At 44.5% G+C, this 10,991-nt stretch overlaps 1 protein-coding gene across 1 annotated transcript in view; it reads right to left on the bottom strand.

The window, feature by feature from the left end:
• DGKI (diacylglycerol kinase iota) overlaps nucleotides 1-10,991 on the bottom strand; it is a 200,818-nt gene that overhangs the window by 5,245 nt on the left and 184,582 nt on the right. The window contains exon 25 of the mRNA XM_025045818.1: nucleotides 1,556-1,592. Coding sequence (XP_024901586.1) covers nucleotides 1,556-1,592 — 37 coding nt within the window. The remainder of the gene's footprint in view (nucleotides 1-1,555; nucleotides 1,593-10,991) is intronic.

The following is a 10,991-nucleotide window of genomic DNA, read 5'->3' as shown; positions in this document are numbered from 1 at the left end:
GCCCATTCGAGGGAGGTAGTGGAGGGGGCCCAGAAATGTCTTAAGTTAGTTGTCAACTAACCATAATATCTGACTCCAGGCTCTTTTGAAAACTGTGTTAGTGAATTAGGCTGAGTGGTTTTGTTTTAAACTACCAATGTTTGATTTAGGTAAAACTCAGTGGCACTATTAAATAGACCAATGTGTACAGATGTCTGCACACTGTGAAGCAACTCTCTCTGTGGATACGTTTGGGCAGAGAGTGAGGGACACTAGCTGAAGCACAGAGGGGACAATGATGGAGAACCACTGGCCCTTTAGACTCATCACACAGTGCATGGGGGCTGCCATCTTGCCCTCGGAGGACTATCTCTTGAGGACTCAATTTCAAGGAGCCAGGCAACACCCACCCTGCCCTATCTACCGGATTCCATGCCAATGGCAGGCGGAAGGGCAGCGGCCACCACAGAGGACCTGGGAGGCACAGTGACACGCTGAGAGAGTTCAAGAACCAGAGCTGTCTCCAGGAGCAGCACGCCCGAGGCCAGCCACTCAGTACGGGAAGTGGGCAAGGGAAAGTGGCCATTTCCGCCCCTCTAGTAGGCAGCGTAGGAATATAGTTCCATTGTGAGTCCAAAATTGAAAAGACACTTCATGCCAGAGTGTTTCATGGAAAATCAAATGCAGACCTTAGGGAAGGCAAGCTGGGGTCAGGGACAACCTTGCTAACAGGCCGTGCGGCAAGTGGACAAGCTTTATGAGCAGTGGACAGCTTCTTCCATGCCTAGTAACTCACGGCTACACCCCTTCCCACCCATCCTCCATTCTCTTCGCTTCTACTTTGCCTCCCCGATACCCACTTAGCCACTCTCACCCTATCCCACTCCACCTCTGCCCATTCTTCATCCTTTTCAAATTTCTTTCAAGTTCTCTGGTGGTAGGTTCTATGTGATTTTCAGGGTTAGAAGTTTAGCCTTTTTTGGTCCTGTGTGGGGGATAGTAGCTATTTTGCTGCCTCAGGAAAAAAGAAAGTTGAAAACAAATGCTATTCATTTAAGGATCATTCCAGAGAATCCTTTGTGTACCAGGATTCCTCGTTTGAAACTCAGAACGTGGAAATGATTGGAGTTACTATGGTCTCAGTTGTCCAGTGATCGTATCATACACATTGTTCTATTCTAGGCTCGGCAAAGAAGTTTCATTGCACACAAAGATGCCTTAGGGAGTTAGAATTTAATTTTCTCACAAACCCCAGATAAGAAAGAGTAAAAAAAAAAGTATGGATTTGGACTTTTCAGCAGTCCACAATGCCCCAGTACAGAAGTACCTTGCCTGTAGGAAGCACTAAATGATGGATAGCAATTCCATGCATGCAATCATCGCTCTACTTCCCACCAAATTTTATCGTGTAATTTTTGATTTAGAAGATCAGCCTTGCTCAGTTTTAAATACAACTGAAAGTAGACTTTTTATCACTGACATGAAAACTACCTATTTTATGCCCTACAGGCTGCATTCTTTTCCGAGGTATGTTTTGAAGAAAATAATCCAGAATATAATGAAAGACAACACTCACGTTTCGCTGTCTGCCATATCCAACAACTCGGAAGGTCCTAAAGAGGAAGAAAGCAAGATGCCCTTCAAAAATGAGTTCGCAAACCAACCATTAACAAAAATAAATCCGCAGTCACGTAAGTAAAATGCCTTGGGAAGCTGCATAAGGAAGAGCATTTGGTAATAGGGTTATTTAATCAGACTTCCTCCTCCTTCCTTCTGAAAAAGAAAGAATTTCTCTACCTCTCCCCTATCAATCTCGCAATCACCACCAGCCACAATGTGCCGAACGGGAGATGCACATGGCCGCCGCCTTTGAGAAGCTTTCTATCGAGTTGAAGAAATAAAATCAACTGAAACAGAATAAGCAAGAAAAAAATAAGTGGCTGCCCTGGGAGAAAGGGGATAATCGAGTGGACTGTAGAGTATTTCATTCTCCAGCGGTAGGCGGTTCGGGATGGGGTCTTACTCAGTACAAGTAAAGCTACAGGAGACCAGAGATACCATGCAGCCCAATATCCTTACTTTACAAATAGGGTAAAATTCTACTGTTCATAACATTTCCCTTTGAAGACCTGAAGGAAATGTTAGACCTAAGCATCAAATGAATACAGATGCTTCATTAGGAGTTGAACCATTTTGTGAATTTGTACATTCGCAATGTTTTATTTGCTCACTAATTAATTTATTCGATCTGTAAATATTGCCTGTCCACCTTCCCACCTCCTGCACCGCTGACTTCCCCCCAGTCCTCCCTGAACCCCATAGTCTCTAAAGCCAGCAGGTGTCAGTGGAGACATATTTCCTTCATAAAGTCCACTAGTACTCCATTCCTAAGATCCATTAAATGTCCTGCCTGCATGTTCCCTCACTTTGTACATCAGCTCCGTGTCCTACTGTTGGGAGAGTAGTATGACTTATCACCGAAATTGAGACTATCCCAGACAAGTGGGAATATTTGATTACCTTACTGAGCATGACATTTAAACCATCTTAAAATCAACTAATGATTTCTCTTTCTTTTTTAAAATATTTTTTTTTATTTTTTAATTATAGTTGACATAAAACATTACAATAGTTTCAGGGGTACAACACAGTGATTAGACATCCACATAACCTACAAAGTGATCACCCCGATAAATCCAGTACCCACCTAACACCATACATAGTCATTACAACATTACTGACTATATTATTTATGCTATATTTTCATCTGTGACCATTTCGTAACTACTAATTTGTACCTCTTCATCCTCTCTCTGTACCACTCATCTCCGCAGCCCCCCTCCAATGTGGCAATCATCAAAATGTTCTCTGAATCTATGAGTTATTTCTGTTCGGCCTGTGCATTTATTTTGTTCTTTAGATTCCATGTATAAGTAAAATCATATGGTATTTGTCTTTCTCTGTCTAACTTACTCCACTCAGCACAATACCTTGTGGGTCCATCCATGTTACCGCAATTGGCAAGATTTCATTCTTTGTTATGGCTGAGTAATATTCTATCGTACACATGTACCACCTCTCCTTTATCCACCATCCATTGATGGGCACCCAGGATGCCTCCATATCTTAGCTACTCTCTGGTAAACCCCTTGAGGTTGTGGCCTATTGACTTGTCCACCACTGTGTCCTTCCTTGGTGTCTGACATAGAGCCTGGTGCCAAGCAGATGCTTAAATGTTTGGTTGAATGAATGTATAAATGGGCTTGGAAGTGCCAAACATGGTTCTGAGTATTGAGCATTTTAGTCTTTAGAAATATGGTCCTGTCGATTTGCTCTCTATATTGTTGGATATTCATTATCACTGAACATTTACTTAAGTGATTACTTATTATGTAATCAGAAGAAAGAGAAGAAGAGGTTAGGACTTTCTAACCACAAGTCATTGGTCAAGGTGAAGATGACAGATATGGGACTTTCACAATCCTCTTGGTCACCCAAGAGCTAAATTATCATCTTTGCCTTCTCTCTCTCACATCCACTGGTCATCAGGCCAAACAAACCTTCCCTTGCGATGTCTGTCCTATTTGTCTCTCTTATTTGTCTTATTTGACAAATAGGCCTCCTGATGGGTCTCCGCCTGAAATTTAATTAGCACGAAGCAATCACTACTAAGAAAAATAAAAAGGTCTTATACATTTAGATTTTCCAGATTTCCAATTCATCGTATTTACTGCTTTCTCCCAAGTATTTAAACAACTGAAGTTCACGGTCTTTCACTTGCAATTATCTTCTCAATTTGTTCCCAAGGTTCCATTTTTCCATACAAGCCAAACTGGTAAGTGTCCTGTCACCCAAATATTTCTCAGGCAGTCACAGCTCTAAGAGCTTATTCCTTCATCTGTCTCTATCCAAAACAGCCTTCCTTTTTATAGCCATATGCCTACATCTTACACATTCTTTTTTAAAGCCCAGTCTGTGACAAGGTCCTCTGAAAAGATCACCTTTGACAGAAGGAATTTGTCCCTTTTCTGAACTCCCAGAATACCTCTTTGGTTCTACCTTGTGCTGCGTATTCGCTTTTCAGTTGTATGCCTTGTTCCGTTATTAAAACCTTTGAGTGTAAGAATACTTTTATTATTTTTCACATCCCTCCAGCTTCTACTCTATATTTAGGATTCGACAAAGAATTAACTCCTTCATTTTTGTTCCTTAGTACTGTGGTTCTAAAGGAAAATGAATGATTGCTACCCCGCCCCCGACATACGCCCACACCCAAGGGTGTTCAAAGCAGTATGGTACAGTGAGCAGAAGTGAGGGCTCTGGAGCTGCAGCTCCTCGGTTTAAAAGTCCAGCTCTACCTGCCACATACTAGGTCTTGGGCAAGTTCATTTAATTTCTTAGACCCTTGACTGTCACATATAGCAAGTAACACAGATAACTGTATTTATCTCACAGGGTTGCTATGAGGTTTCACAAGTTAATATAAGTTATGTGCTTCAAACGGGAGCTGACACACTACACACAATGCCTGAAGTTTAGATATCACGAGGTGTCCACCCTCTGACAACACGGCAGGATGCACTACGTCAAGATGCTGGCGCATCAGTGGAGAAAGGAGATATAAAGCGGCCACTTCGCTCCCACTTGCATTTGAAGCCTCCAGTTATACATTGTGAGAACCAATACCCCAGGCCTATGCTATGGCTGACAGGACCCGCTCCGCAAGGTCAGGAGCAAGGAGGCTTAAATGGTCTTTTCAAGGAGGTCCTGTCACCTGTGCAAACCTTTCAAGCCATTTATTTTGAAAGGAATTCTGTGAATGCCAATAGCCCAGCCTCACTGTAGTTCTGCTCCCATCCTTACTGCCAGCGGCACAGATATTTGGGCACCGAGTCCTCCTCTCGTCTCCTCCTGTACTCGGCAGTCATTCCACTCTCGGAGCGGCACCTCCCACCACGGGGTCCCTGAACTCCCCGGTCTGAGCCTGCACACAAGCGGGAGGACACCGAGCAGTGCGATCTCTGCTAGAATGGCACTTAGCGGACACTCTGGAAGTGGGGACAGGAAAGAGAGAGGACCTCGTTCCTCAACTTTCTGACAAGAATCACTATAAATGCCGCCACCCCTGAGTGATTCCAGGGCCGATTACTCGGTGTGGGAGTGAGGCCTGTGGCCACCTAGATCCCCGCTTCTCTCCCGGTATCCTCGGCAGCTGACAGAGTTGCCAAGACTGAAACCAGGTGCTTTCGCTCTTAGTTAACAACTCGAGAAACTCCAGTTAGAGCTTCCGGGAATGGCTCTAGCATGACCAACTTAATTAACCCAAGCTTTCCCCACCCTCCCATCAATACCTGCCATCACAGAACAGCAGATACTGTAAACACTGGCAGACAAACAGCCAATGAAGAGGGTAGGGTGGCAGCTGGCTGATCACAGATAGGCTTGGGGAGCCGTTTTGAACAGCACAGCTGCATTTTCTAATGATTTTTATAACCTGCTTCAAAACAACTGTTTGCACAGTGCTAGCAAGAAGGGGTCACAGAGGAGGCAACAAGAAGGAGGCTGAGCGCCAGGTGCAGCCTGAGACAAGGCTATGGTTTCTCTCCCCACGCGGACCTTCGATGACCCGTCGGGAGCCATCGTCGATACTACGTCACGCTGTTGAATAGTTCTCTCCGCGGTTTAGTCGCATTGGTATAAGATTTGAAGGGGCGATGGCTGGAGAAACGAAAATAAGCCACAAAGACCACGAAAGTTCTCTCGAAAGAAAAAAAAAAAAGCATATAAAAAGAGCATCTGTGGTTTTGCAAAGTTAATTTGAGTCTCACGAATAAGGGAGAGAACAAGAGAAAGAGAGAAGAAATAAAGATAATGAATTCTTTCAATCTGTATCAATGGTGAACATTTGGGTTGGGCGCTCATTTTGTACTTTATATAAACATATGTTCTGATTGTGGATACGATGCCATGTCTTCTAAGGAATGTGAAGGAATACCATTAAATTGTCAGGAGAGAAGCCTCAAGTGTTCCCTGGGTATAAAAGGCAGTTTGGGCTCTGACAGTCCTAGGTTTACTGCAACGTCCCACACTCCATCCCGGAGGGGACCTGCGCCAGGAAACAACTGTGAAATCCAAGTGTTTTTTTTCTTCCAAATAATTTTCAAGAGAAGACGATCATCCTCCCTCCACAGCCCTGCACCAGCTGTCACCGGAACCCTGCGTATAATACTCACATCAGACTACTCTGCGCTGTGGTTGTTTAGGCTCGTTTCTGTTCCCTGTGCTGGATTTTAGGGACGTGGAGGGCAGACACCATATCTTATATTATGTATGAGTTTTGGCACAACTTCACTAATCTTCAGCTTTTCCCGCCTGTCAAATAAAGATAACAGAACTTACTGTGTACAGTTGTTGTAAAAATTAAATGTGTTCCTACATAAGGCGTTTTGAATAATAAAGATTAGCAACGATTATCACTATAACTTTTTTTTTTCTCAAAAGCGTGTGGGACAGAATTCATCTCTAAGTGAGTTAATGAATGAATGGAAGACATTTGAAATCAATGTGGATCCTAGCCAATATCCTATTTTTTCTCAGAGAAAGATCCATAAATGGAACATGGATTTAAAAGATGGTGCTATCTGGAAAACTGTCTGAAAAATGAGAGAAAGAAAACTATGTACATGTCAGTATTCAGGTGAAGGCCAGAGAACACAAAAGGCATTAAAACTCTCCAAATCCCCCAACACAAGAAAGGGAACAAAGCGGTAAGCAGTCCAGCCTTCCAAACTGCCACAGGCTCTTCCACTGGCTCCCCCGGTTCTTACTGGTGCAACTTTATCAATATCGCCCTTGCATTGTGTGTGTGTGTGTGTGTGTGTGTGTGTGTGTGTGTTGTGACACGCATCCTTTAATTTGTTTCCCACACCAAGGCATCCAAACCCCCTTTGCTATTCCTTCCTTCCACCTCCCCACGGCCTCTCTCTCCGGACCTCATTTCCCATTAGTCTCTCTGACGCTGCCAGCAGACCATTTCCAAATCCTCCTGTGGCCCAGGACAAAAGCTGCACAGATGTGGGGAGAGCTGGCACTGGGAACTCTAACAGCACCGTCATCCTGTCCCAGCGGGATGGTGGTCGGTTCTCTAGGGTGGGAGGGGGACCAGAGGCAGAAAAAGGGGGGTTAAAAAAAAAAGAAAAGAAAGACTGAGGCAGGGAAAAAAAGGAAAGACAGAATAAGCCATTGAAATTAAAAAGGAAATGCATGAGTGAGATTTCTATCAGGAGACACGGCAGGGGGCGGAGGGGTAGGAGTGGGGAGGATAAAAACAAAAGAGCCAAAAATGTGTAGGGCGGTGAAAGATGAACACCACAAAAGTGTCTTGGGGGGTAAAACGAGGGAGGAGGGAGTGGGTAAAAAGATGGTTGAAAGGAGCTGAAAAGCAGGACCGGCTGCGGGGACCTCGGCCGGAATCCCTCGCATCCTCCTCTCTGCACCCCGTCCCCGTGGGGATGGTGAGCCCTCTTCCTCCTCCATTCTCTTTTCAACCCTCCAAATGCCCGAAGTCCAGTTTTTCGTAAACGAGGTAAGCAGCATGCCGTGAATCTGAGAGAGGATATCCCAAAGAAGATGCAGGAGGGGAAAAATCCAAGCCTCCTCCGGCTTTCAGAGCCCACCAGGCAGCTCATGTCCCCCGGCCCCCCAGCCAGGTCTGAATGAGCCTTTAGAAGAGAAATAACACTGGGAAAGGCAGTGTCCGGGGGCATGAGCTCTCACGACGCCTGTTCAGTGGAGTGTCCTCCTGAACCCAATGCTCACCACGTATGCCCAGTGAACAGGGCAAAGCAGAAGGGAAAGAAGGGCTGGCTGGAGAGTAAGGACACAGTAAACAAAAAGGACACATTATTCCTGTCGTGCACCCCAAAAAGGGCCCCCATTCCTCAGAAGCCTTCTCACTGAAGCCGTCTTTATAGTTAGGTCTTCGAAACAGGTTTTAAGCATTGATAACACATAGAGCCACAGGAAAGACTTGAACCAAATTTAAAAAAAAAAATAAAAAACGGAAACTTCAAGAGATTTGCAGCCTTCTAGATGAGGAGTGCCCCTTTGGATCTCTGGCACAGTGTAAAAAAGGTGTTTGGTTTTTTTTTTAATTTACATACATTCAAACTGACCAGACCTGTCTACTGCAAATCGGATGCTAAGTGACATAAATACGGTGACATTGTCTGGACTCTGCCCCCAAATGCCAGCCTCATACAGGCCTCTCGGAAAACGTGGTCTTCCTTGTCAGACCAAGGGAATTCCAGTCATCATCATTATTAAATTACGAGAGACTATTTTTCTGAGTGGAGATCGCATTAAGAAAATAATTACAGAGTAGAAAAGGGTCACGTTTTCCATATACTTGTCCCTGACTTCAAGAACATTGTAATTTAAAGCAGTTTCTATAATTTAAAAGAGACAAACAGTTCTGCATAGATAGTTTCAATCCCAAAACACACAGGTTAATACAAATTGTCGCCAGCAACTAAAGATATTAAAACAAACAACAATAAAAACGGTTGAGCTGAAGTACCGAGCTCTTAAGGAACCTGGTGAATTAGGCCGATTATGTCAGAAGATTTTTACATCCATATCCTTGAGTAAATAGAAATAATGAGATTGAAGTTAAGCATGAAATTGACAATGCCTGTCAGCTTGATAAATACTAATTGCAATAAAAATCAACTGCGATTCAGTTTCCATTATCTGACTCTGTCACTAAAAGTTTAAGAATTGCTATTCATCGAAAAGGCAATGACCCTTGGACTGTAGAGAATAATAAGACTTTATTTTTAAATGGAAGAGCTGGATTGTGCGTCGCTATCTCCACAGTCTCACTCAGGTATCTCCTGGCCGATCAGAGATGCCGGCCAGGCCCAGAGAGTATAGGATGCCACCTGTGACCACGGCGTCTGTTTGCCTGTGCATGGAGTTGGGGTGATAGCAGGAATCTGAGGTTTTTCTCTCATTAGCATAAATACTAAACCCACTGATTTATAAAATCTAACAACAACAACAACAACAATAACAACAAAAACCTGGAAAAATAAGTACCCTCCCTCCCAGAAATTAATACATTTCGTGACAGACAGCGCCGTATCATGTGACTCACCCTTTGCAAAGGAAAAAAAGACACTGAGGGTTGAAGAGAAAGCACTTTAGTACTGGAATGTCTGGCTTTGGTCAAAGCACTAAGAGACTAACGTGCCAACCCGATTTCGTGCCAGGCAAACGATGCGTGTGCCGGCCTACAGGTGGCGGTAGAAACTCCAGACCCCGCAAGCTTGGGCCACGGGGGTTTTAGAGGCGCTATTATTTAAGGCTGTGGAAAAAAGAGTGGCGAGGGAAGAGAAAGTCTGCGGCCTCCGAGTTACATCCTCCCAGGCAGCATCACTCGTGCTCCTGGGGAGACTCGACTGAGGAGACGGTTTTCGGTTTTGTTTGGGTATAAGTATGTCCCAAATACTGCATGGGCCATACTTATGCTAAAAAAAAAAGTGGGGGGGCAGGGGGGAGCTGCACTTGTTTAAAAACTTACAAAGTTAAAGAATTATTGTTGCTAAGCAACCTTTGGATTCAGAACCATGAAAAATATAAAAGCAGGGCTCCAGGGGATTTTAGATAAGTCCGTATTCAGATAATGAGAAGATATGCTAATTATTTTCAGCTGAAGAAGATGGCGAGTAAGGGAGGGTGGTAGATTAAATACTGTGACCCATTGTTTGTAGCTCCTTCTATGAAGCGGTGGGGTGTGCCTCCCTGTCTCCTGAGTTGGGCTGACTCTGTAGCTGTAGCTCCTTGTAGAACTATCCAATCTGGCCCCGTGACATCTGGAATGCTGCAGAACTATCCAATCTGGCCCCATGACATCTGGAAGCTTCCATTGCTACTCTACTGGAATCCTAGGATCATCACACTGTGAAGAAGCCTGGGATAAAAGACCAGGTACAGAGAAAGGCTCAGGCGTCCTGGCCACTCCAGCCATCCCGGCTGAGAGCCCCAAATACGTGACACTTAATATTCAATATGGACTCAGTCAAAATGGCAGCTCACCGCAGCCTCGTGAGCAAGACCAAGTGAGGCTCCAGCACATAACTGACACAGAGAGGATCCTGGATGGAAGGGAAATGCTTGTTCTTCTGGACAGGTAAAGAGAGACACAGGTTCCTAAACTGTGTTATCACTCAAATAGTGGCTCACCTGACTCTGGAGAGGGCATGTGGGTATTAAACAGCCTCACTATGCAAACACGCACTCAATCTCATTGGGCGAAAGGACAAACTAGGAAGAAAGGACCGAGAATGATCAAGAGGATGGCAACTAGGAGCTAATGGCAAATAAAGTGACAGTATATATCTAAAGGTCATTTCTAATACGAGAAAAATAACCAGAGAAGCTTTGTGACTTCATGCACCATCACTGGGGCTGGGTTCTGCTTCTCATAGCTTGTGTGTGTGTGTGTGTGTGTGTGTGTGTAGGCAGCAAGGAGAAATTATGCCACCACTGCTTTTGCAAATCTTGTCCAAAGAGGACTGCTTTTAACCATAATGAGATACCATCTCACACCTGTTAGAATGGCTATAATCAACAGGTCAAGTAATAACAAATGTTGGAGAGGATGCGGAGAAATAGGAACCCTCATACACTGCGGATGGGACTGCAAATTGGTACAGCTGCTATGGAAAACAGTATGGAGGGTCCTCAAAAAACTAAAAACTGATCTACCATATGATCCAGCAATCCCTCTACTGGGTATTTACCCCAAAGACTTGAAAACCCATATCCGAAAAGATATCTGCAGTGGCGAGGGGAGCAGGAGATGGATGGCGCATGCCCCACACGCAGCACCGAGGGTACAGCTTACCCACCTGTGCTTTCCGGGGCTGTGGACAGGTGTGGGATTGCCCAACCCCGCCCACAAGGGAGAAAGAAATCCTCTCATGACCACCATCTTATAACCACCCTTT

This window comes from Pteropus alecto, unplaced genomic scaffold (genome assembly GCF_000325575.1).
Source record: "Pteropus alecto unplaced genomic scaffold, ASM32557v1 scaffold22, whole genome shotgun sequence".
Classification (NCBI taxonomy): domain Eukaryota; kingdom Metazoa; phylum Chordata; class Mammalia; order Chiroptera; family Pteropodidae; genus Pteropus; species Pteropus alecto.
Note: the sequence above shows the minus strand (reverse complement) of the source record. Positions and strands in the feature narration are given on the sequence as shown.